At 42.1% G+C, this 27730-nt stretch overlaps 2 long non-coding RNA genes and 3 gene segments (V, D, J or C); 3 read left to right on the forward strand and 2 right to left on the reverse strand.

The window, feature by feature from the left end:
* Positions 1 to 4433: 4433 nt before the first annotated feature.
* Positions 4434 to 5898, reverse strand: LOC128512222 (uncharacterized). The gene is made up of 2 exons (XR_008356268.1): positions 5781 to 5898; positions 4434 to 4909 (listed from the first exon to the last, which is right to left on the reverse strand). It is a non-coding gene; the product is annotated as an uncharacterized LOC128512222 (long non-coding RNA).
* Positions 5899 to 6136: 238 nt separating this feature from the next.
* On the forward strand, positions 6137 to 7185 carry LOC128512209 (immunoglobulin kappa variable 6D-21-like). The segment is given in 2 exon segments: positions 6137 to 6281; positions 6388 to 7185. Coding segments are annotated over 2 exon segments (405 nt in total).
* A 2795-nt stretch (positions 7186 to 9980) lies between these two features.
* On the forward strand, positions 9981 to 10618 carry LOC128512165 (Ig kappa chain V-III region PC 7183-like). The segment is given in 2 exon segments: positions 9981 to 10133; positions 10261 to 10618. Coding segments are annotated over 2 exon segments (429 nt in total).
* A 12025-nt stretch (positions 10619 to 22643) lies between these two features.
* On the reverse strand, positions 22644 to 24346 carry LOC128512233 (uncharacterized). The gene is made up of 2 exons (XR_008356273.1): positions 24207 to 24346; positions 22644 to 23119 (listed from the first exon to the last, which is right to left on the reverse strand). It is a non-coding gene; the product is annotated as an uncharacterized LOC128512233 (long non-coding RNA).
* LOC128512160 (immunoglobulin kappa variable 4-1-like) lies at positions 24312 to 25346 on the forward strand. The segment is given in 2 exon segments: positions 24312 to 24534; positions 24662 to 25346. Coding segments are annotated over 2 exon segments (429 nt in total).
* The last annotated feature ends 2384 nt before the right edge of the window (positions 25347 to 27730 follow it).

The following is a 27730-nucleotide window of genomic DNA, read 5'->3' on the forward strand; positions in this document are numbered from 1 at the left end:
ACTACAGGCAATTTGGGAACGACAATTAACCTAATCTTTATGTCTTTGGACTGCGGGAGGAACCTGGAGTACCTGGAGGAAACCCACCAAGCACAGGGAGAACATGCAAACTCCATGCACACAGACCTGAGGTGGGAATCCTCGGTGACAGTGCTAACTGCTAAGCCACTGTGCTGCTGCCATGTTTTAAGATTAAAACAACTTTGTCAGACCCATGAGGATTCCAACATGGAATGACTGATGTTGGCCCAACTAAAGAACATCAAAAAACAGCTATTGGATCCTCAGCAGTAAATGATGCTGTCAACCTGGGACCACATTACATCCTGCAGCACTTGCATATGCACAATTCTTGTTGTGACAGTGTTTAATACAATAATCCCAGATATCCTTTTCTCTAAACTCCTACAGATAATTTTACTTCCCAGCGTCTGTCCCACTGTCTTGATTACCAGCTTGCAAATGACACCTGTAAGGGTCCTCCACTAGAGGTCACTGTTTTTATTTTGTAGTTTTGTTGGCCGACTCAGTTTCCCAGCAGGCACCTCGGTCAGGTGATGCAGTGCACACCTGAACCGAGGTAGCCATCAATTAATCTATAAATAGCTGTTTAGACTGGGAAACTGGGTCGAGCATTTTTGGGAATACCACTGTCAGTTATGTGGGCATTTTGGTTTGTTTTGTTATCTGTTTAATTTATACTTTGATTTTAGTTGTGTTGACTTGGGCTCTCTTATTGGCAATGTCTCTGTGTATGTTTTGTGTGTCTGTGTTAGTGGAGCTGATTCAGTCCTGTCCTCCTGTGTTCTTGTGGTTAGCTAGAGCAGGTAAGCAGTTAGGTGTATGTGTGGCTAGGAGCATGATTAGCTAAATGCTATGTTGAGTTTATAGTACAGTGACTGTACTAGCATGCTTCTAGCCATAGCCCCTCTGTTTCTCTAGCTATCCTGTGTTTCCTCTCCCCCGAGTTGCCCAGTGAGCCTAGCTTTTAAGTGTCCCCTAGCCTAGCCTTTGATGAGTCCTGAGCCTAGCCTTTGATGAGTCCTGAGCCTAGCCTTTGATGAGTCCTGAGCCTAGCCTTTGATGAGTCCTGAGCCTAGCCTTTGATGAGTCCTGAGCCTAGCCTTTGATGAGTCCTGAGCCTAGCCTTTGATGAGTCCTGAGCCTAGCCTTTGATGAGTCCTGAGCCTAGCCTTTGATGAGTCCTGAGCCTAGCCTTTGATGAGTCCTGAGCCTAGCCTATGATGGGTCCCCGAGCCTAGCCTATGATGGTCCCCTAGCCTAGCCTATGATGGTCCCCTAGCCTAGCCTTTGATGGTCCCCTAGCCTAGCCACTGGGTATCCCTTGTCTGTGTTTCCTCTCCCCCTAGCGTCCCAGTGTGCCTAGGTTTAGAGTGCGGTCCCTCCGGGCTTTGGAGTAACGACTAGCTTGTGAGTGCTGCCTCGCTTAGTCTTGGAGGGCTGCCTCGCCTAGCCACTGGGTAGTCTTTGTCTGTGTTTCTGTGCCCCTATTCCCTAGTGTGTTTAAGCTATTAGGTAAGTATAGCTTAGTGCATGTTGGGGCTAAAGACATGCTTAGCTAGGTGTATGTGTAGCTAACTGCCATGGTTAAGCAATGCTTAACCATGTTTAGCTAAAAGCCATGCCTAGCTGATTGCCATGTCTTTAGCCCTTGTCCTGTCCCTCTCTTGGTCTCTCGTCTCGTCTTGACGTGTCCCCTGTCTTCTCTAGTGTCTCCCGTTCTCCCTAGTGTCTCCCGTTCTCCCTAGTGTCTCCCGTTCTCCCTAGTGTCTCCCGTTCTCCCTAGTGTCTCCCGTTCTCCCTAGTGTCTCCCGTTCTCCCTAGTGTCTCCCGTTCTCCCTAGTGTCTCCCGTTCTCCCTAGTGTCTCCCGTTCTCCCTAGTGTCTCCCGTTCTCCCTAGTGTCTCCCGTTCTCCCTAGTGTCTCCCGTTCTCCCTAGTGTCTAGTTTCAGCTCCACGCCTCGTTTGTGTCTTGTTACGTTTGTCCCCTGCCTGTGTCTCGCCACAGGACGTGTTTTGTGTCTCCTCCTGCCTGTGTCTCGCCACAGGACGTGTTTTGTGTCTCCTCCTGCCTGTGTCTCGCCACAGGACGTGTTTTGTGTCTCCTCCTGCCTGTGTCTCGCCACAGGACGTGTTTGGTGTCTCCTCCTGCCTGTGTCTCGCCACAGGACGTGTTTGGTGTCTCCTCCTGCCTGTGTCTCGCCACAGGACGTGTTTGGTGTCTCCTCCTGCCTGTGTCTCGCCACAGGACGTGTTTGGTGTCTCCTCCTGCCTGTGTCTCGCCACAGGACGTGTTTGGTGTCTCCTCCTGCCTGTGTCTCGCCACAGGACGTGTTTGGTGTCTCCTCCTGCCTGTGTCTCGCCACAGGACGTGTTTGGTGTCTCCTCCTGCCTGTGTCTCGCCACAGGACGTGTTTGGTGTCTCCTCCTGCCTGTGTCTCGCCACAGGACGTGTTTGGTGTCTCCTCCTGCCTGTGTCTCGCCACAGGACGTGTTTGGTGTCTCCTCCTGCCTGTGTCTCGCCACAGGACGTGTTTGGTGTCTCCTCCTGCCTGTGTCTCGCCACAGGACGTGTTTGGTGTCTCCTCCTGCCTGTGTCTCGCCACAGGACGTGTTTGGTGTCTCCTCCTGCCTGTGTCTCGCCACAGGACGTGTTTGGTGTCTCCTCCTGCCTGTGTCTCGCCACAGGACGTGTTTGGTGTCTCCTCCTGCCTGTGTCTCGCCACAGGACGTGTTTGGTGTCTCCTCCTGCCTGTGTCTCGCCACAGGACGTGTTTGGTGTCTCCTCCTGCCTGTGTCTCGCCACAGGACGTGTTTGGTGTCTCCTCCTGCCTGTGTCTCGCCACAGGATGTGTTTCGTGTCTCCTCCTGCCTGTGTCTCGTCACAGGATGTGTGTTTGTTCCCCTGTCTGTGTCTTGCCAGAGAGCCCCTGTTAGCACAAAGTTAAGTATGGTTTAAGTTTGTTTGTATCTTTATTTATACTTTGTTTAACCTTTATTAAAGACTCTTTTTTGGTTAACACCACCCCTCTGCCTCTATGCCTGCTCCTTCCGCCCACGGCGTTCAACACCTGCCACAACACCCCATTCATGACAACACCACACTTATTAAACTCCAAGATCAACCTTTAATTCAACACACTCAAAGCTGTGGAGATGACAGTGGCCTTTAGGAGATAACAATTAATACTACGGCCATTACAATATCCAACAGCCCCGTGTTATCCACGGGGACCTTTAAGTTTCTGAGAACTACTGTACAAGAGTACTGTGTATTGTACAGACAATTATTAAAACTCCTTATCATATGTGATATCATATGTCTTGAATGTTGTGTATTTCCTGTGGATAGTGTAATGTCTGTAAATAGTACAGTGTCGTTATTTATGTCTGTACTTTTGAGGTCATCAATCATAAATAGCCAAAGCCAAATTGTATGTGTGTGTGTGTGTGTGTGTGTGTGTGAACATACTTTAGTCTGATTCAGGTTCTGTTTCAGGGTTTTGTGAACTGTAGACTTCAAGAGAAAATTTTATTATTAGCTCCTCTAAACTAAATGGACAGTTAATAAATTATAGTTAATAAATATAATGAGAAAGTAATTATTCAGTAGTGTTAGTGTTTTACAATAAACTGAACCAGCAGTCACTTTTATTTTCTTGGCGTGTGTATATAGTGTTCCACAGATATTATTAACAATTAAAAACAAAGATCATTTCTCTGGTCTCCACCAAAGCCCTCCTGCCCCACACTCTACTGCATTTATTATTGCCCCTGACAGAAGGTGTGTTTCAGGAGATCATCAAGCACCAGCTCCAGAGGACAGTGTGTGAGGAGAGAACAGGCCTACCTAATACACACTACTGCTTTATTCCAAAACCTCCTGCTCTCTTTTACAAACACACCATGTACCTGGAAGTGTGTGTGGTGTGAGTTCCACACACTACTGATCAGGACACACCCAGTCCCCAGTGTTACACATGAGTTTATATCTCACACAACTTCACTTATAGTCTAATTGTTAATAATTCACCGTGAATAACCTGAGAATTACACGTACAGTACAGAGGATTTACACATCTGACCTTAAATGCAGTGTGTGTGTGTGTGTGTATTACTCACTGAGTTTTTATTATTATTATAGTCATTAATATACTAAAATCTTCATGCAAATTGTACTGATGTGTTTACAGAGTGTGAAGGTGTTCAGTGGAAGTGTAGAGGAAGTGAGATTGAGATGAAGACGGCTGAGTGATCCTCTTTCTCCCAGAATAGAGCAGCACTTTCACCAGATGTTCAACTTTCTTCAGCCAAACTCACTGAAGCACAACACACAGCACTGAATCTACAGCTAAACACACTCTCTCATCACACTGATAATGACTATTAACTGGAATAAAAGAAGACACAATGTCCAAAATCAAGCTTTATTTCAGCAGAGCAAAACTACAGGAAGAGCAACAGGACAGTGAAGAGAGTAAAGACAGAAATGTCAGCATTGTGTAGAATTGAAACTCTATTGTAGATGGATGTGTAAGCAGCTCAGTGTTAAATTCTATCTTGGAGCTGTTAGCCTTCACACTGGCTCTTTCTGAACGTGACCGGATGATTGACGCCGTCATGGGAGACCTTACAGACAAACTCCTCCCCCTTTTCCCAGAGTGCTTTGCTGAGGGTCAGGGTGCTGCTGCGTGTGTAACCGTCCTTCTTCTGTTCTTCCGCGCTGGTCAGAACCCCGTCCTTCACCTCTGAGCCGTCCACCGTCCAGCTCACCAGCGCCCCCTGTGGAGAGTAGGCAGACAGCAGGCAGAGCAGCGAGGCCGATCCCTCAGACAGCTGCAGAGAGGAGGGAGGGAGCAGAGACACGGAGGGCTTCACCGTGGGACCGGCTGGAGACCACAAACACACAATAAACACACATTTACACACACTTACACAACATTTACTCATTACTGCTTATTCACATGACTGCAGTTCAGTAGAACTACTCAGCAGGAGAACATTTACTAGTTACTGCTTATATTGTGGAGCGACTCGGACTTTGATCAGCTTTATTCTGCGAGTGTATTCCAGTCCTCCTAAGTTGTTCTGTTACTTTTACATGTAGTCCTACAGAAAAATAAATCCACTGATGATGTAAATACACTGATATTCCACAGAATCAGGGCTGGAAAATGCAACATCACACCTTCCCTTTGAGTTTCCTGATAACAAGATTTACTCCATTACAAATCACATATCTGGCAAAAAGCCGGAGAAATCAGTTGAGTGATGGAAATAACCCCATCACACCACATCCACCTTTCTACACACTGTTTATCTTTGTTTGGAGATTCAACATCAGTACATCAGTAAAATTATAGAAGGCTAACAGGCACAGGATTAAGTTTTATACCATGTCCTTCACAGCACACAATATGAACTTAAGAAGCTGTGAGTGTAAAAGTGCTCTGTTTACTGACGAACACACGGCACAATTATTCATATAACAGATAAATCCTGATGTATCTCTCTTTATTACAGTTATTTTGTGTTGTTTAAATTTTCCTGTATCTCCGTCTCATTGTCAGAAAATATCTTTAAAATTCTTTATCTCTAAAGTATAAATCCATATAAACAATCAAACAGTGATTCTGTATCGTTTAAAATTTTGACCTACCATATTTCTACATAAAAAATGTACAATACAAAAAAATAAGCTTAATTAAATAATCTAGTGTAAAGAAAAATTTAGAATTTTAAATGAAAACAGTGACTTACAGATGATGAGTTTGGTTCCTCCACCGAAAGTGACCCACAGTGATACATTCTAATGAAGCCGTCGTACAAAAACCTCTGTTACTCTCCAGTGACCACACACACACACACACACACACACACACACACCCGTGACCACACACAGGCACACACGCACACACACACGCATACACACACACACACACACACACGCACACACACACGCATACACACACACACACACACACACACACACCCATACACACACACACACAGACACACACACACACACACACACACATACACACACATACACACACGCGCACACACACACACACACACACACACACACACATACACAGACAGTGGTGGTGTTTGCATATGTGTGCTGTGTCAGTGCTGCACACACTTTAAGAGCTGTAGTGCTGATCAGAGTGTGTTCAGTCCTTTCAGAGCCACTGACACGCAGCACAATGATGATGGTACTGATTCTACTGCTGGGGACACTGGGACTCCTCGCTCACCGTGAGACACTCTCTTTACTTTTATTATTCATACACATCAGCACATCACTCTCACACTCACTACTACATTTGTTTCCATTATTTTAACTCTGCATCCTTTTCTTTAGAGTCCTTTGGGGAAATCGTCCTGACTCAGTCTCCAGGAGCTCAGTCTGTTTCTCCAGGACAATCTGTTACTTTCACCTGTACAACCAGTCAGAGTGTAGGCAGTTACCTCCACTGGTACCTGCAGAAACCTGGAGAAGCTCCTAAACTCTTGGTCTATCTTGCATCTACTCGTCAGTCTGGGATTCCAGATCGTTTCAGTGGCAGTGGATCTGGAACACAATTTAGTCTAAAAATCTCTGGAGTTCAGACTGAAGATGCAGGAGATTATTACTGTCAGCAGGGTAGCAGTGGGTACACACAGTGTTATAGCGCCGTACAAAAACCTCCCTCAGCTGTAGAGGAAGTGCTCTGAGTCAGAAACACACACTGATCTGAGAACAGCTGCAGATCTGCTAAAGCTGCACTCCACTGAACATCATCAAACATCTTCATGTTTAAATAATAATCATTCCTGAGAAGCAGAAAACTCTTAATCAGCTGTTCCTTCTGTGATGAGAAATCAGCTGGTGTGTATAATGGTGTATGATGATGATTTCCACCTTCTGCTAAGAGGAGCAGCGTCTACTACACACTCCTGTAACACACACTGTAGTGCAGGAGCTTTCAATAAGACTCAACATTCATTTCTATATTATTCTGTATTTTAATCAGAATTCTCTCATCATCTGTAAAGTTTAAGCACAAAACACTTTCCTTTTCTCCTCCATATAAATAAACCTGAAGTGAACTGAAGACCTTAAACACACATGACCTGAGTTCCTGCTGAAGGAGAAAATCACCACAATAAAACATAAAGCTTCATTTGACTGAAGCTAAATGTGAAGCCAGTGTGATGCAGGTCTACGTGATGATGTAATGACTGTATTTATGATGTCACTGTCATTACAATATTAGTCAGTACATTCTCTCTGTACATTTTACAAAGCAGAGGCAGACTGGTGGCCCAAATCCTCAATGTTCAGGAGGTTCAGATTGTAGGAAAGGGGCTGATTTGAGAAGTGCTTGGATGTTGTACCGGCTGTTGGTGAGCTCCTGTTTCTATCTCAGCAAGTAGCTCTGAGAAGATCACACATGTACAGTGGGCCGTGTTCTACATTATCAGACTAAGAGACACCTGCCAGGATCTCCTCTGAAGGTGAAGAGTGGAGAACCAGGACGAGCCACTAACTAATCAAAAGCACCTCATTACCTGTGTGGAGGACTTTCACTCCACTGGCCCACTGACCTCAGAGCTCAGTGTAGCTCAATTCACAGCAGAGATGTAATCTGTTAGAGCTAATAATAACCTGCTTCTGTCCTCTGAGTCTTGGAGCTTTGGGCACCGCAGGCTTCGGTTCTACACTGCAGGAACCAGGGATGTTTCTATGTGGAGGAGTAAAACATCCCTCAATCCACCATCCTGAATAAAAGCAATGAGAGAGAGAGAGAGAGAGAGGGTTTTTTTTTAGGTTTTTTATTACAAATTAAAGAAAGGGGACTATTTTACCAAATATATACAAATTTACATATTGTATTCATATATACACATATACACACCACATACACACACTCATATGTGCACCAATACACAATATATAAACATGTACTTTTTTTTTTTAAATAAGGAAAGAATCTGTGACCTTCCACCCCACCAACAACTTTTTTTTTTAAGTCCTAATTTTTTCTTTAATTTTAGGTTCAGTGATACAGTCTTATTTTTTGTTTTTGGTTTGTTTAGCTTCTGTCTATTTTTTCTTCTTGTTAAATGTCAGTGGGTTTTTGAGATTCTTATTCTGTTGCTTTTTCCTTTATTACTGACATTCTTGCTAAATGTTCCTTTATTAAATCCGGTATCTGTAGCTGGGCCAGTTCCTGTAAGTATCGGTCTGTTTGTTCCTGGATGTCTATGGCTGTGTCTGGGTTTGAATCTGCTGTGTTGCGTCCTGTTACTTCACTCTGAGTCTGACTGCGGGTTTTACGTTTACTGATGTGTTTGGTAGCAGTTCCTCTCTTTTCCTTCTGGTTTTTGTCATAATGCTCTTTTTAGGTGACGGTGGTGGTGTGCTGGTTTGTGGCTGCTGTATTTCTTCTATGAAGATTTTAGGGGCGGAGTCAGCATTAGGGGCGGGGTCATTGTCAGTGGTGGATACTGTACTCATTCTGTTTACAGCGGTGTCCGTGTTGTTATCTGCTCCCGGTGTGGTGTGTTCAGGGACGACCTGTTCGAGTTGTGGCAGCGGTGTGTCGCTGGGCCCGCTTTGGGCTCCGCCTCCCCGGTGTTCTCCGGCTGGCTGTCTTCGCGCCGCTGCCGCTGTGTGTCGGCCGTGTCGCCTTGCGAGCTCCCGGCTGCACGGCTCCGTGCGGACAACTCAGCCTCTTGTGTCCCACGTCCCTGCACTCAAAGCTCCTCAGTGGCTCCGTGGTGGCGAAGACAGTGTAGCCGCTGTCCCCCTCTTTACACTTTAAATTCACGTCCAGCGTCTGATTGTTGTTTAAGATCATTAGCACTTGCCTGCGGAAAGACAGGACGTGCCGCATGTTGGAGCTCTTACACCCGAGCGGGATAGCTCTCATAGGGCCAGCTCCTTCATTATAGCCTCATCCTTTAAAAACGGAGACACGTTGGATATGACCACCCGCGCCGCAGGGCAGACAGAGGGGTGACTTTAACAGCGGCTTCCCTCACGCATATTTTGCTCCGTGCCAGTGCACTCACGAGGTCAACCCTGTTCACAAACACCACCTTTATTCATCCGGGAGGCAGAGTATATGTTCTCACACCCGCCTGCTCGCCTCTCTCTCTCACTTTAAACTTTATACTTTTTAAGTGAAAAAAAACATTCACTTCATTAAAAATAAATAAATAAATGAATATCTAAACAGTTTTTCAGAAAAACTTGGCAGGATGCCAAACAGCCTTCCGAACACACTCACACCCAGCGCATGCGCAGAGAGAGAGAGATCAGTGAAGTGAGAGAGAGATTTACATGAAGACCCAGAATAGAGCAGCACTTTCACCAGATGTTCAACTTTTTTCTGCTTATTAAGAGTCCAGGAACAATTCAATTCAATTCAATTTTATTTGTATAGCGCTTTTAGCAATTTTCATTGCCGCAAAGCAGCTTTACACAATCAAAAGAATTATTTAAGTTTGTATGAAATGTGAATTTGTATGAATCAAAATGGTCAGTTTGTCCCTGATGAGCAAGCCGAGGGCGACAGTGGCAAGGAAAAACTCCCTGAGATGGTAATAGGAAGAAACCTTGAGAGGAACCAGACTCAACAGGGAACCCATCCTCATCTGGGTGAAACAGAAAGCAGTAAATGATCTGCATTTATACAGTGTGTAGGGTGGGAGGCAGTTCAGCTATAATAGCTGATGTTAATTGATGTTAATATGGAGTCCAGGTAGTTATTGAAGACCCAGGTAGACTTGTAAGAAGTTCCAGTCATGAACTATCGAACTGTCAAGTCCCCAGAGAAACAGTTGCCAACACCAGTCAAGGCCAGAACCATTTGTTTCTGTTTCCATCAGGAACAGTAACACACACACACACACACACACACACACACACACACACACAGACGTTTCCATAGAGAAAGGTTCCACTTTGCATTAGCAGCTCATGCTTCAGCGCTCTGCGAGTGTTTATAGCCCTGTGACTTTAACACTTCATGACTGAGAGCTGCTGCTCAGCGACTTCACCCACAGCAACCATGAGTTTGATCAGCGTCTTCATCTGCACACTGGCCCTCTGCGCTCGAGGTAACACAATGTTTTATCTTCTACTGTTCAGCTGACAAATCCATGTGAAGTAGGCCGACTAGATGAACTTCAAACTCAACATCATTATTAATGTAGGGAACCCATTTATTCTTCTGATTTTTTTCAGGATCCAGAGGTCAGGTGACTGTGACTCAGAGTCCTGCAGTGAAATCAGTTTCTCCAGGAGGCACAGTCACCATCAGCTGTAAAACCAGTACTAATGTTTACTATAGTGGTGGTGTTTATTTTTTGTCCTGGTATCAGCAGAAACCTGGAGAAGCTCCTAAACTCCTGATCTATGCTGCTGACACTAGAGAATCAGGTATTCCATCACGTTTCAGTGGCAGTGGATCTGGATCTGATTTCACTCTGACCATCAGTGGAGTCCAGACTGAAGATGCTGGAGATTATTACTGTCAGAGTTACCATGAGATCAGTAGTACAGAAGTGTTCACACAGTGTTAGAGCGTCGTACAAGAACACACACACACACACACACACTCTACAGTAAGTGTATATGATGAAGCTGACTTTGATGAAACATACAGCTGTGTGTCATTAGCCTAGCAGTGGAAGCTAACAGCATGTTAATGAATCATTTTACCCAGAGGCAGCATGTAGAGAAAAAAAGCACTGGGTCTAGAACAGAGCTGTCTCAGTGCTGGGATCAGGACTAAATACTGACTCAGACATTTCATCTACAGACAACACAAAATGGGTTCGGACTCTTAAGTCACATTTACAGATGAATGAATTTCATAATCAATCTCATTAAAAGTCTCCAAAAAGCTTCAAACTCATTTGAGTTGCAGTGATGATGTAGTCTGGATGAACTCAGTAAAAGATCTATAAGTTTGGACATTTCTCTTTATAAATGCCACGCCCCATTCCACACCATATCTCATAGATCTACAGCGTGGTGTTCCTGATGCTGAGACTAAACATCTGCAGGGTTTTGCTCCCTGAAATCCAGAACATCATCAGGAGTAAGAGTCAGTTTAACATCTCATATTTCTCACAGGAAGTTCTTCTTATCTGTCCTATCAGCTCCCTGACAGTTCTCTGTGTTTCCTTTACCTTCTAGAAATGCAACAGGTGCTGAGTGAATATGAGGAGATTTAAAGAGCTGTTTTAAAGTGATTAATTTAAAGCACTACAGGAGGTTTTAGGTGTTTAAACACCATTCCTTACTGAGAGATAGAAATGTGTACATGTAAGGATTTCTTGAATTTGGTAGACCCCGTTTTGTCTACTCAGTGCTCAGCCTGTATTCTGTTTGTCCCGCCTGGATCCAGGGAACCCCCCAATGAAACACACAAGCCAGTGCTCAGTGAGACGTTTAAAGTTTATTGTGGAAAACAGGAGTATATATATGCACACACACACAAAGGTATCAAAAAGGAAGGCACAGGTGGTTTAATCTGGTCCAGAATGTTTATAAAAGATAACATGGAGAAGAACAGGAGCTTGTAGTAGTTTTTCGTTTGGAGAACAGTTTTATGACCTGAACATAGATTATACTAAGGAATGTGTTTGCTGATAGCGCAGCGTGTCGAGGTCAATGAAAGAAAGCACTCTGTTTTCATGCACACAGAGTATCATGAAACACACACAAAAATGAAATATTCCCTACAATTTTCCCCTTTTATTCATAAGAAACATCATTGAATAAAACTCAGATCTTTCCAGAAGTCGCCGGCGGATAATAGGTCGTCGGACGCAGTCAGAAACATAACCTGAAACATACTTATACAAAAGATTTTGCACACAGCAAAGAATGCATGGACCAAAGAAACACAACAACAGGAGAATGAGCAAAACCGGTGCAACAAGAGAGAGATAAGGGGCCCATTGTCCAAACCGAGCAAACTCCCCAGCCTACTTGACCCTTTTCATCGTCCTTTAACTGAAAAGCAACCTCATGCATCTTTTCCAAAGCAGTAGAAATTTTTCCATGTTCATCATCATTAGCTGGGATGTATGTACAACAACTCTCTCCTACTATAGCACAAACACCCCCCTTCTCGGCGAGGATTAGATCGAGGGCCATTCTATTCTGTACCGTGGTCAGTCAAAGAGCAGTTAATTCACCTCTAATAACTTCTACAGCAAATTTGGTGGCATTAACAAAAGGAGCTAACCTGTAATGTGTTACCCCGATCTGAAGTTCAAGTTCAAGTAGGCTTTATTGTCGCTTCAACCATATACAGTTAGTACACAGTGAAACGAAACAACGTTCCTCCAGGACCAAGGTGCTACATACAACATAAACTTACAACATAAATTAACATAGACACTAAACTAGCTAGCCAAGAGGCCTAGTTAGCTGGCTAGCAGAGACAAGACAGATAGTCCTAACATAAATTACAACATAAATTAACAAAAACTAACTAAATAAGAAAGACTATCTACAGGTTTTACAGAAAATATAAAGTGCACATGCAAATGTGCAAATGAGCAACAACAAAGTGACAGTGCGACAACAACGACATATTAGAACATAAAATATGGTGTTGAGGTAGTAAACACAGCAGCAAGAATTGAGGAATTAGTGCAAAAAGTAATGAATATTGTGCAAAAGAGATAAACAGTGAAGCATTTACAGGTTGGTGTGTACGATAGTTTGGTAGTGTAAGTCAGTGTGTCTGCGCTTGTGTTGATTAGTCAGTCCAGTCTCAATGTTTTGGTGTAGTTGAGTTAATCTGAGTGATAATGTGTGTGTGTGTGTATGTGTGTGTGTGTTTGTGTGTGTTTATCAGTCCAGTCCCTTTTTGTTGAGGGGACGGATGGCTTGTGGAAAAAAGCTGTTGCACAGTCTGGATGTGTGTGCCCGAATGCTTCGGTACCTTTTTCCAGATGGCAGGAGTGTGAAGTGTGTGTGTGAGAGGGGTGTGTCCGATCAGCCACAATGCTGGTGGCTTTGCGGATGCAGCGTGTGGTGTAGATGTCTTCAATAGAGGGGAGAGAGACCCCGATGATCTTTTTTGCTGTCCTCACTATCCGCTGTAGGGTTTTTGCGGTCCAAGATGGCACAATTCCCAAACCAGACAGTAATGCAGCTGCTCAGGATGCTCTCGATAGGCACTCTTTAAAAGGTGGTCAGGATCGGTGGTGGAAGCTGGGCCTTCCTCAGTCTTCTCAGAAAGAAGAGACATCAACAGCGCGCGCACAGAGAGGCGGGATCACATCAGCTGTAATGAGAAACAAAAAAAAGCATAAAAACAGATTATTTGTTTTCGAGTTGAATTGGTAAATGTAAAAGTAGAAAAAAGTATTTACGTGAAATCGCTGACAGCTGCGCGCCGGTCATGCCGTTTCCTGCCGTTTCCTGCCTTTTCCAACCTGCGATTCTTATTTTTCCCAGCAAATGGCGCAAGGGATCGCGCATACAGTACTATCTATGCGTCATTCAGTGCGTATATGTAACTATCTCAGGTTTCATTCCATATATGCAGTTTATATATATATATATATATATATATATATATGTACGTGAATCGACAATTCGCCGTTCATTCTGGCGTTGATAATCAGCGATATTTTATAAGGATATTTTATTTAGGGGATTTCGCTTTACTTAATTTTATAACGTTTTGAGAAAATTCATTAGTTTGTTTATTCTGTTAGAAGCTTCCGTGAAATTATCTCTAAAACAATATTGTTTTACATATTACATATGTAATGACCCCTCCTGAGGATATAAAGCCTCATTATTGAATTTTGAATAAATCAGATCTACCACAGCAGATAATAAACTATGCTATGTCATAACCGAAGCAAACACCACGATTATGCCTCGTTTCGTTCAGTGTTGCTAGGCAACGAACCACGCGCCTAATCGGCGGAAACGTGGTTCACTTTGCCGCGGTGTATTATAAATCTGCGAATAGTTTCACTGCTTATGCTCATGTAATAAAAGCGAGGGAAATGTGGAAGTGATGTGTGGCCACTGAATGAGAACTAAATAAAAGATTTCGGTAACTACACTGAGTGTAACATCTGCATAGTGACACTAAACAGCTGAACAACTTCACTTTTCCGTTTACCTCTGAGAAAAAAAAAGCTGTATTTTGTTTGTTTATATTTAGAATGTTTATAAAAGTACACGAAGTAGGCGCGCGCGCACACACACACACACACCTCCCCTGAGCCCTCGTTCAACATCTAATCACCATCGATATGCAAATGAGTTAAGACGTAGCCTAACGTGGAGTCGTGTCGGATTTCAGCGGTCACAGAGTGAAAAGACTTTGAAGCAGTTTCAGCGTTTTTCAGTTAGGAACTGGAACGGAGAAAGGAACTGAATCAGGTACTTCAACAATGAGTTTCACGCCAGAAAAAATCAAGGACATATGTAGTCTGCTCATTAAATCGCGACCTAACAGATTAAAAGGACAATCAGGCATACAGACAAAACGGTGAGAGAAATGAATTCCTTCATCTAAAGGACATGTTACAGTTAACTGAGGAGTGAAATAATTTCGTTGAGCAACCCCTTCAATTCCCACAGAGCTGATACTTTTATTCGAGAGCGGTCTCTCATAATCACGACCCAAAGACGACATTGTAGCTCCCGTATCCACCAAAAAAGAGAACATGGAACCATCTATACACAATTCTATAAAAGGCAACTCATTAACATGTTAAAAGCAACATCGCGGGGCTGGAACTCTGCGGGCATCCCTATGCATTATATACTCCCACCTGCATCCCTGAGAAGGGATTGAGTCTATATTGTTGTTGTTGTTGCACTCTCTCACTCTTTTCTTGTCTACATTTAGTTACCTGTGACAGATCTTGACTAGCTTGTTGACGTGCAAGATAGGCAGTTAGCTCATTTTTTTAAAGTTTCATAGCCCCATTGGAATTACCCCAAAGAAATTCAAATTCCTTCTTTTTTCATCACCCCCACCACCCCCCCCCCACCCCCCACCTCTACGTCTTCATGTTTCACCACTACATTTGTCTGTTTTAGGGTCTAAGTATGTTAATGTTTTTATAAAATCAGCCTCATCGTACCCATCTCCCAAAACTGATTGCCTGAAAGCTTTTATCAGCATATCAACAAAATGTAAAGGTTTGTTGTGAGAAGGGAGTATCTTATTAATGTCCTTTAGCATGCTTACAGATGGTGGAAGGATTTTTGGACCCTTTGGTCCCATGGAAAAAACAAGCGCAGTGTTTTCTTGTTGAGGTTTGGGGCTCTCCTCTACCTTTATCGTCTGGGTTATCATCATCCTTACCATCAGTATCCTCGGGATCATCCGTAAGAGGGCCGTCAGGAGTTCGTCCCGACAACCTCTTAGGAGTCTTTCCCTTTCCTGAGACACACCCTTCCGGCAAAGGTGAATACGGTTTTGTGGGTACGGGGGAGACAGGCACAGACGGGCAGCTCACGAGAGGATTAGTGAGATTTAAATTCAGGCCCGTAGCCAGGGGGGGTTCGGGTGGTTCGAACGACCCACCCCCCACTGCCAAAGGTCCAGATTTTTTTGTTATTATTATTATTATTATTATTATTTATTTTATTTATTTTTTTGAGACAGATTAAAATTGTTGGGCATTATTTAAAATAACACTTTATTACAAAACAATTTACAAAAAAAAAAAAAAAAACGCGACATGTGACAAGTCTGCGCAGCAACTGACGTTTTTTAAATCTGTGAGGCGGCATCCAGCGGTATAATATGGGTCGAAAAGAGCAGGAGAGACGGAAGAGAAAGCAGGCAGCAGCGTCATTATCGCAGAATATTGAACATATGTTCAAAAAGACTGCCAAACAGAGTAAGTCTGTTACTACCTCAAGATCAAATTGCTAACGCTAGTTAAATGGTAGCTAATCGTCAACCCCACATCACACACAAAATAGTTCTCTTGTGCCTTTTTTTGAGCAGTCTGAATGGCTATGACAAGTCTGTAACATCTTAAATAAACATTAACAGACAGTAGCCAGGGCAGGTCATTTAATAAATAATATACAAGTGTGTTTCAGATAATGATAATTAAACAGTTCATTGCACTACACACTACATCACTGACCAATGGCTATGTATTACAGATGATTTACAACAACTCAGTGAGAGACAGAGTGATATGCAACAGCTCAGGGAAGGTCAAAGTGATGTGCAACAGCTCAGGGAAGGTTAAAGTGGTGTGCAACAGCTCAGGGAAGGTCAAAGTGGTGTGCAACAGCTCAGGGAAGGTCGAAGTGATGTGCAACAGCTCAGGGAAGGTCAAGAAGAGATCTTCAGTGATCTAGGATTTTTTATTCAGGCCACAAAATCGGTAGAAGAAATCTTAAAAGGTGTGCGTAAGATGTCTGATGGCCAGAAATACCATTTACTCAGAAACCACAACAAGCCTTCTAAAAACTTCATTTTTCCGACACAATTTCTTGCTGGATGTAATAGGGCATTCAATCATGGGTGGTTGGAGGAATATGGCTGGTGGTTGGTGTACAGTTCCAAGCTTGATGGTGCCTTCCGTGTGTGCTGTGCCCTGTTTGTCAATGCCAAAGAGAGAAAGCAGATGGGAGTTTTAGTCAATGCTCCATTCACAAAATGGCACAAGAAAAGCATGGTAATAGGCAGCCATTCAACAAAAGCATATCACTTAGCTGCAGTTGAAAATGCTGAGTTATTTCTGCAGTCAGTTGAAAAACCTCAGACCCAAATCTCGATCCTTATGGACAGTAAGAAGGAAGCCAATATCAAAGAAAACAGGCACATACTCAAGTCTGTAGCAGAGAGTGTACTATACTGTGGTCGCCAGTGCATTGCACTAAGAGGTACATTTGAGAAGCATCATTCTACTGGCAATCCTGGAAACTTCTTGGCCCTGATGAAACTACTTGCAAACCATGATGATACACTGAAGCAGCACATGGAACGTCCAAAGCTCAGAAATGCCACCTACCTCTCACCCCAAACCCAAAATCAGATGATTGATGTGATAGGAAAGAGAATGATTCAGGCCCAGATTGTGGACGAGATAAAAAAAGCACAGATCTATACAGTCATGGCTCATGAGTTGACATCCCATAATGTAGAGCTGATGCCATTGTGTGTAAGGTTCGTGGATAATGATTTAAATATCAGGGAGGAATTGCTGGATATTTGCTCTCTGCCACGAATCACAGGCAGCCACATTGCAACCGCAATCAAGAATGTGCTGAGTCAACTTAACATTGAGATTGGTGATTGCAGAGGCCAGGGGTACGATGGTGCCAGCAACATGAGCAGCGAAAATGTCGGTGTCCAGGCTCTGATCAAGAAGGATGCACCTAAGGCAGTGTACATGCACTGTCATGGGCATATCCTGAACCTTGTCATTGCACGCTCCTGTGCTCTTCCAGTTGTGCGCAACATGATTGACAAGATGAAGTCTACCATCATATTCTTCACCTACAGCCCAAAGAGAGAACACCTACTCGTGGAAATTTTAAATAAAGATGCACACTCTACTGGACAAAGGAAACCCCTGATTGACATATGTTGCACAAGATGGGCAGAGAGACATGGTGCTTACAGTCACTTTTATAATGCCTTCATCTTTATTGTTAAGGCTCTAAAAGTCATCGCATTCGGTCTTCATACAAATGATTACAGCCAAGATGTAACCACTGGATGGCAGAGCAAGGACAAAACAGCGGTCTTTAGTCTCTTGTTCGGGCTCCAAAACTTCGGTTTCATCCTGACCTTCCTCACTGTCTTTCAAGTTTTGTCCCACCTTACAGGCATCACATTGAGGCTTCAGAGATCCTCAGTTGACATCGTTGAGGCATTTGGCATGGTAGATGAGGTCAAGAATATCTACAAGGAGCTACTTGAGAAAATTGAGGATGACTTCAACCAGATCTATGAGCATGCAATCAGGATGGCTGCTCAGGTCGATGTGCAACCTACCAGTAAACCATGGGCTGCTGGATGGCAAAAACACCAAGAAAATGTACCTGCTGAAACTGTGAAGGACTACTATCGTCGCAACATGGCGATACCTTTCCTAGACCATGTCATCTTGGAATTTGAATCCAGATTTAATCCACTATCTGTAACTGCATTAAGGCTTCTGGGTCTAATTCCGTCTATACAGTGCAACTCAGATGTGACAGTGGACACCGCTGGAAACTGAAGTGGCAAAACAAGTTATCAGAACAAAGACCAATTTCGTGTGCTGAGGCAATCAAAGAATGTGATGTGCTAAGCTATCCAAATGTCTTTAAGCTTCTTAAAATAGCTTGTACTCTGCCAGTTACCTCGTGTGAATGTGAACGTTCAGCCAGCACTCTTCGGAGACTAAACACATTCATGCGTAGCAGCATGGGAGAGGACCGCTTGGCAGCCCTGGCCCTCATTCATACACACTACAACATGGCAGTCAACCTGGATGAAGCTGTGAACATATTCTCTAAGTTGTATCCAAGAAGACTTGAGCTGACCAGTGTTCTTATTCCATAAGTTCCAAAATGAGAGAGCATGTTGATGAGAAAAGTTGAATTTGTAGTTTAATAATATTCCAGTAAAAATTCCTTAAATGTATTCTGTTGTTAGTGTGGTTTTTAAACTTTTGAACTCTTTTGTGTGTGTGTGTGTTTTTGTAGTGAAAAAAGTCGCACATGATCTTGATAAGCAATTTGACAACATTGAAGTAAATATTTTTGGTGCATCAAAAGCATGCACGTTATGATATCAGCAGACAAGCTAATCCAGCACATGTCACTAAAATGCAGCATGTAAACGTCAAAATGAAATACAAAATGAGTAAATACTCAAATACCAAATGCTGAGAAAAAAGGTCCACTTTTTTTAAAAAAAGAACCCCCCCTTGCACTAGGCTGGCTACAAGCCTGAAATTAGGATAGATTTTCTCAATAATTGGTTGGTTAGATGCTAATGTTACTGTGTCAGCATGATATGGTGGGGAAATCAGAAAAGTTGAGTGAATGGACGGCTTGAATTTAGTTTCGGATGTGACCTTTGGAATCTTTTTCTTCTGCATTTTGGTTTCTTTTATGTCTAAGTATTTATCCCAAAAAGCTTTCATTTCTACCCATTTTTGATAACATGAACCCATGTAGGTATAATCCCAGCCTGGATCAACCATACCCTCATATATCTGAGAGTAAGCAGAGGCTAGATATTCAGGCTTAAAAGTACCTCCGCGTGGATAGGTTAAAAATTGAGATTGTGGTTTAGTCCACCCTGATAAATTATCAAGCCAAGGTGTGGTAAAGTAAGTGAGTCCACACCTATTCATCCAGTCGCGCGGAACCTCTTCTGGGTCCGGCTTTGGATAAGTAGTTGTGTTCTTATTACCCATTTTATAAATGTGAATTAACCTGTGACAGAAAGAACCAATATCTTCAATAAACAACACACAATAATTTAATGAAGACAACAAAAGCACACTACAAAAACAACAACAAAGAGCTTTGGGAACCTGAGAGAAGGGAGGCTGTAAAGGCAAGTGTGTGTGTGTGTGTGTGTGTGTGTGAGTGCGCTCATTCACTTACACCAACACACACACACACACACACACACATACACATACACACACACTTTCTCTCGGTTTTACAGCACCCCCCTCTCAGGTTCCCAAACAAACACACAGAAACTCTGCTCTGTCGCGGTAAGGTGCTAATTAATTTTGTTGTTGTTGTTGTTTTACTTTACAGCAGTGATTAAGTTAGTATGCGCTCACGCGAGTGTGACTAGCGATGTTCCTTGCTCATTTTTAAACGGTTAATTTTTAAACGGTTTTAAAAACGGTCTCTCCGTTAATGTGTGTACAAACGGAAACACCTATCTGTCCGGATTTATTTTTACATTTTTTAAAGGTAAAGTGCAGGTTAATTTGTTTTATTTTGACTTTATATTTTGTATTAATTATTTTTATGTATTTATTTTTTTGGGCTGTAGAACAATACATAATTTGAGTTTCCATTATTTCTTATGGGAAAATAAAATTTGGTTTACGAGTGTTTTGGAATACAAGCCCACTTTCGGAACAAATTATGCTCGTAATTCGAGGTTCCACTGTATTTAGATGGGCCAAGAGGACGAACCCCAGATGAATAAATACATTATTAAAAGCATAAAATGACCTAACATATTGTATTAAATTTATTTACATTAACAGTAAAGGGCGGCACGGTGGTGTAGTGGTTAGCACTGTCACCTTGCACCTCCAGGGTCTGGGTTCGATTCCCGGCCAGGCTTGAATTCCGTCTCTGTGTGCATGGAGATTGCATGTTCTCTCTGTGCTTGGTGGGTTTCCTCCAGGTACTCCGGTTTCCTCCCAAAGTCCAAAGACATGCAGATTAGGATAATTGGCATTCCCAAATTGCCCATAGTGTGTGAATGAGTGTGTGAGTGTATGTGTGTGTGCCCTGTGATGGATTGGAACCCTGTCCAGGGTGTACCCTGCCTTGTGCCCTAAGCCTCCTGGGATAGGCTCCAGGTCCCCGCGACCCTGAATACAGGATAAAGCTGTATAGAAGATGAGTGAGTGAGGGAGAATGAAACAGTGAATTCTGCAGCAAAACCAGATACTGTAATCTTTTGAATGAGGAAAGAATCATCATCACTGCAAAATGAAGCATTCTGAGCCTTAACTAACTAGCATAGAAACATAAAGCTAACCACCCTTCAGCATTTTCAGAAGAAAATTTCAATGTAGATGACGTGTTAACCAGTGTTCCACCAGTGACGGAGGCTGAAGAACTGATCATCCAGAAACAGCAGCTACAGTATGCAAAAGTGCAGGTCCACATCTACAGAAGTTTAACTCAAATTAAAGGAATACCCTCTGAAATGTTGCCTCCTCTGAATAGCTGCTAATTAGTGTTGATTTTTTTCCTGCTATTTTCAATTTTAGTCTTAGTCTTAGTCCTGGGATTAATTTCCCTGTTAGTTTTTATCATATTTAGTCAAACTTATCCTATTTTTGTTTAGTCAGGTTTTAGTCAACTTTACGTCTGGACATTTTAGTCTAGTTTTAGTCAAAGGAAGCTTTAAGTATTTTAGTCTAGTTTTAGCCAATAAAAAAGTAAAAGTTTAGCAAAAAGATGATTATTAATTAACTCTGTAGACTCAATCTAGTCTACAACAAAACAACCCTTTTTTTAGTTTTTTACTGAATAATTATCTTAACATTTAAAAGGTATCTTTACATCTGATGTTTTCAGCTAATTATATTTATTTTTAACATCACAACAACTGCTGCATGTCAAATACTCTTTTTTTAACTACAAAATAATAGGAGCAGTACGGACAATACAGTGCTTTTAAATCTTTTTTTTTTATTATTAAATACGAATTTACACACTTGGACTTTTGGGATCGGTGCCCAAGTATAACTCCTACTGTATGTGTTTTTTTCTCTCCGGGTAAATATGAAGAAAATGGGCTCAAATATCGTCTCTTCTCTTTCACTCGAGTAAAACTGTGATGACGAAGAGTTAAAGATGAATGAGCTTGTAACATTCCATCACTGCACGCACAAACTGTTCCTGATAAGCCGTGCGCCGTGACCTGGGAAACACCGCTGCTCATTGACACAACAAGGCTGAGATCCTGTGCAGTCTTGTGATGGTGAAAGCGAGGGGTTGCATCCCTAAAAATCACAACCATCCTGGATTAGAGCTTCAGCTGCAGTCACCTCAGCTGGGATGAGTGTTATGTTGAAAGCAGAGCTAGAGATAAAAATCGATGAAGAATTTTTGGGACCGACTCACAGGTAGTGCTGGCTTACATCAACACTGAAGCACAGAGGTTTAATCTGTTTAGTTGAGATTAGTGGGGATGTTTTAAGCTGCCTGAGCCCCTCATCCTCCTGGACTAGAATCAAGAGACTATGGTCTAAGACTAAGTCTACAGAGACCTTGTGACTGATGAGGAATGTAAGAGAGCTGCTGAGGAGGTGATTAAGTAAATTCTGGATGAGGGACAGCTTCATGTTGGCCAGTCATTTATAGTCTATTGTAATTATTCTGGTCAAGGGAGTAATGCACGTCATTGTGGGAATATACAAGATTGTATGATCTTAAAGTGCGATTACTCTACAGTTATACAGTTATGTACAGTTATATCTCTACTAAAATTTAATAAATAAATAAATAAACATGAATAATAATAATGTGGCAGCTAAAGTTGATTTGCAGTTTAAATTGTTTGATAAAAGAATATAAAATAAGTCTGCACCTGTCAGTTCACTCAAGCATAAATCCTGCACTAAGTAAAGACATGAAAGCAGCTTCCTGCTCCACACCAGCTAAACACACAGAGTCAGTGTTAATCAGTAAATCAGAGATCAGTGTAGAGGAAGTGAGATTGAGATGAAGACGGCTGAGTGATCCTCTTTCTCCCAGAATAGAGCAGCACTTTCACCAGATGTTCAACTTTCTTTAGCCAAACTCACTGAAGCCCAACACACAGCACTGAACCTACAGCTAAACACACTCTCTCATCACACTGATAATGACTATTAACTGGAATAAAAGAAGACACAATGTCCAAAATCAAGCTTTATTTCAGCAGAGCAAAACTACAGGAAGAGCAACAGGACAGTGAAGAGAGTAAAGACAGAAATGTCAGCATTGTGTAGAATTGAAACTCTATTGTAGATGGATGTGTAAGCAGCTCAGTGTTAAATTCTATCTTGGAGCTGTCAGCCATCGCAAAGACACTTTCTAAACACGACCGGATGATTGACGCCATCATGGGAGACCTTACAGATAAACTCCTCCCCCTTTTCCCAGAGTGCTTTGCTGAGGGTCAGGGTGCTGCTGCGTGTGTAACCGTCCTTCTTCTGTTCTTCCGCGCTGGTCAGAACCCCGTCCTTCACCTCTGAGCCGTCCACCGTCCAGCTCACCAGCGCCCCCTGTGGAGAGTAGGCAGACAGCAGGCAGAGCAGCGAGGCCGATCCCTCAGACAGCTGCAGAGAGGAGGGAGGGAGCAGAGACACGGAGGGCTTCACCGTGGGACCGGCTGGAGACCACAAACACACAATAAACACACATTTACACACACTTACACAACATTTACTCATTACTGCTTATTAAGAGTCCAGACTGGAAACATTAATGTGTGTTCAGTAATCAGTGATCCACACTGTTCTCACATCACTGCAGCTCAGTAGAAACATCTAGAAACTTCTCACCTTCAGCAGCATCTATAAACTCTACACATAGACATGAAAACAGTTTCTAACTCTAAATGAACAGAGACACATGGGGGGCTTCAAGTTAAGAGCAGTTTCAATGGAGAAACATCAGTCCATTTGGTTTAAAGTCCACTAACAAACAAAGAGAAGATGTGGAAGCCATCAGCTTTAACTCCACACCATAACCCATCTTTTTGTCTGATGTAGTGTTCACCCAGGTCTATTCAGTAACTGCATCCAATAGTCACACTGTATTCCAACACTGAAACACTCAGTAAGTTTATTCTGTAAAGCTCTGAACTCCAATAGAGACAAAACTGGAAACTGGAAACAAATGTGTTCCAGCAGCAGGAGAACATTTACTAGTGACTCTTTACAGCCTGGAGCCTCCAGAAGTTTCATCGGATTTATTTTGCTGTTAAAACTCAATAATAATGAATCACTAGACGCTGAACTCAAGGTGACTTTAAAATTTGCAAACAGCTGGATTTATTATTTCATTAGTTTTATAATGAAATATAATTTAATTAACAATTTAATTAATAATTGTTTATCCAATAAATAATATGTACACAATGTAGGACAATTAAGTAAATTATTTACAAGATTTCACCATAACAAAACAAAAGTTTGACCAAAGTTTAATTAGTGCTAAATAAATGTAGATGAACACATGATAAATGTCACGGGGTTTTTGTAAATTTAGTTTTAGATTAGAAAATTCTCTTACTGTTGATAATCAGTTGCTTTGTGATTAAGAAATGTTTGTTTTATCTACTTGACATTAAATCAGTAGTTTAAAATGGATTTAAAGAAGATTTCCAGCTTAGCTAAAATGTATTTAATTTCAAATGTATAATAGAAACTTAATTCACCAATTTATTGTTATTTAGATAAATAAAAGTCTCTTACTTTTGATGATGAGTTTGGTTCCTCCACCGAAAGTGAGCCACAGTGATACATTCTAATGAAGCCGTCGTACAAAAACCTCTGTTACACTACAGTGACCACACACACACACACACACACACACACACACACACACACACACACACACAGACGTTTCCATAGAGAGAGGTTCCACTTTGCATTAGCAGCTCATGCTTCAGCGCTCTGCGAGTGTTTATAGCCCTGTGACTTTAACACTTCATGACTGAGAGCTGCTGCTCAGCGACTTCACCCACAGCAACCATGAGTTTGATCAGCGTCTTCATCTGCACACTGGCCCTCTGCGCTCGAGGTAACACAATGTTTTATCTTCTACTGTTCAGCTGACAAATCCATGTGAAGTAGGCCGACTAGATGAACTTCAAACTCAACATCATTATTAATGTAGGGAACCCATTTATTCTTCTGATTTTTTTCAGGATCCAGAGGTCAGGTGACTGTGACTCAGAGTCCTGCAGTGAAATCAGTTTCTCCAGGAGACACACTCACCATCAGCTGTAAAACCAGTACTCCTGTTTTCTTTGCTAGTAATTTTGATTGGTTGTCCTGGTATCAGCAGAAACCTGGAGAAGCTCCTAAACTCCTGATCTATGTTGCTAACAGTAGAGAATCAGGTGTTCCAGATCGTTTTAGTGGCAGTGGATCTGGATCTGATTTCACTCTGACCATCAGTGGAGTCCAGACTGAAGATGTTGGAGATTATTACTGTCAGAGTGTACATGAGATCAGTAGTAGCTACGTGTTCACACAGTGTTAGAGCGTCGTACAAAAACCTGTGTGAGTGTGACTGCTGCAGCTGGGACCTACTGCAGGTGCTGAGGGACACACACACACACACACACACACACACACACACACACACACTACAGTAAGTGTATATGATGAAGCTGACTTTGCTGAAACATACAGCTGTGTGTCATTAGCCTAGCAGTGGAAGCTAACAGCATGTTAATGAATCATTTTACCCAGAGGCAGCATGTAGAGGGAAAAAGCACTGGGTCTAGAACAGAGCTGTCTCAGTGCTGGGATCAGGACTAAATACTGACTCAGACATTTCATCTACAGACAACACAAAGTGGGTTTGGACTCTTAAGTCACATTTACACGTGTGTAGAATTACATATTTATCAAGCAAAACATTTCCCAGTGATATAAATATCATTTTATTAAAAAAATATAAAAACACTAGATGTACTGGTCATAATTTAACATAAGCAGTATTCGGACACTCAGTACTGGCTTCATTAAAGCTCATAGTTACAGTATTTTTTTGGTGGGGGAGTCATTAATAATTTCTCTGTCTGGAATCACAGTTACACAATCACTCACATCATGAATGATTTTTCTCTCTCTTTAAAACTCTCCATAAGCCTTCAAACTGATTTGAGTTGCAGTGACGATGTACGTAGTCTGGATGAACACAGTAAAAGATCTATAAGTTTGCACATTTATCTTTGTAAATGCCACGCCCCATTCAAATTCAAATTTTATTTGTCACATACACAGTCATACACAGTACGATATGCAGTGAAATGCTTATATGACCGCCTGTGACCTTAAGCTTATACATAAGTAATAAATATGAATAAAGAGAAATACGATAGAAAATAAATTTAGCATATCCCATAGATGTACAGCGTAGTGTTCCTGATGCTGAGACTAAACATCTGCAGGGTTTTGCTCCCTGAAATCCAGAACATCATCAGGAGTAAGAGTCAGTTTAACATCTCATATTTCTCACAGGAAGTTCTTCTTATCTGTCCTATCAGCTCCCTGACAGTTCTCTGTGTTTCCTTTACCTTCTGGATGGAGTAGTGCAGCACATTACTGAGTATACACACACACACACACACACACACACACACAGACACCTCACTGGGGGACAGGTAGGACAGAGCACCGGTGCTGAAATTACATTTAGATCAGATTTCCATTATATTAATATTTTATCCACAAGAAATTATGTTTATTTATCTCGTCCTTCCAGAAAAGACACATCCACACTATCTTGTTCTCCTGTCTGGTCATTTATATGTAACACTAGTTATTCTAAACCTCAATTGATCAGCTATGATTCATACAGTTTATAATGAGATACTGTACTTTGATTTCTGGAATCGGGGGTGTAATGGCTGGTGGGGGGGGTTGGGCATGTCTTCCTGATATAACACAATAAACTGGCATACGTCCCCCACTGGCATACTTACTTTCCTGTGTGTTAAGCCTCATCTACTGATGAAGCGTGATGATATCATCAACCAGTGGTCACATTAAGACTTTATCTGCTCACCTCTATCAGACTGTAAGGCCAGTTTGTCAGACTTTCCCTCCTTCTGTATTCTTTTGTTATGACTGAGTCTCTGGAAACCAAGTGCACTTAAAATTTACATTTACATTTACATTTAGGCATTTGGCAGACACTCTTATCCAGAGCGACTTATATTTTTTATCTCATTACACATCTGAGCAGTTAAGGGTTAAGGGCCGCACTCAAGGGCCCAACAGTGGCAACTTGGTGGTTGTGGGGTTTGAACCTGGGATCTTCTGAACCGTAGTCCAATGTCCAAAATGATTTATTAAGAAATGTGTGAAAACAACTAGAACGTGCCAGTGTAATCCAATCTCAATATCCAAAACAGGTGAGAGTCTGATGATTGACAATGGGCGTGTACTATGTTAGGCTAAACATGGGGCATTAAACAAACAAAACTGGATCAGATACACAGAAATGAAATCACAATAATAAGGCTTAGCAACAAACTGAAACAAGTTAAAGATAAGCATTTCACTGTATATGATACTGTTTATGTTTGTGTATATTACAAATAAACAAAATAATTTGAAATAATGTGTGCTTCATAACTACTGTGTGCTTTGTGTGTGTGTGTGTGTGATAGAATTCATGTGATCCTGAACCTGGGGGAGATGTAACTCCTTTCTGTCGTGTTTGAATGCTGTGTAGATCCTTGTGTAGGTGCTGACTCGGGTCTGACGGATCCTCCCCTTATAAAGTCCCTGTGGGAGCGATATCTCTCTGAGCTCCTCCCATTGGCTTCGTCCTTCGTCTGTCTGGATGGCATGTGTGTAATTCCTAAATCATTAATGGGTCTAGTACATCCTGAGCTGGGATTCAGCATCTCTCCTCCAGTCCAAACCCCTCCCAGTCAATGAGAGACTGTAGATTTTACTGTTTGTGTTGATCATTCAATATTTCCTCATTCTGAAAGCTGTTTAATCCTCTATCTGTAGAGACTCTGGAGACATGTTGCTGGAGATTAATTCATTTTGGGTCCTTTTCTGGTTTGAGTTGTGATACATGGAATATGGGAGAAATGTAACAGTCACAGGGCAATTCTAATTTGTAAGTTTTGTCATTTATCTTCCTAGGATAAATTTTGTATGATCCAATGTATTGATAAGCCAGTTTTCTACAACTCTCACTGACTCACAGGATTCTAGTTAACAGCCAGACTCCCTCACCTGTTCAT

The sequence above is a fragment of the Clarias gariepinus genome, chromosome 2 (genome assembly GCF_024256425.1).
Source record: "Clarias gariepinus isolate MV-2021 ecotype Netherlands chromosome 2, CGAR_prim_01v2, whole genome shotgun sequence".
Classification (NCBI taxonomy): domain Eukaryota; kingdom Metazoa; phylum Chordata; class Actinopteri; order Siluriformes; family Clariidae; genus Clarias; species Clarias gariepinus.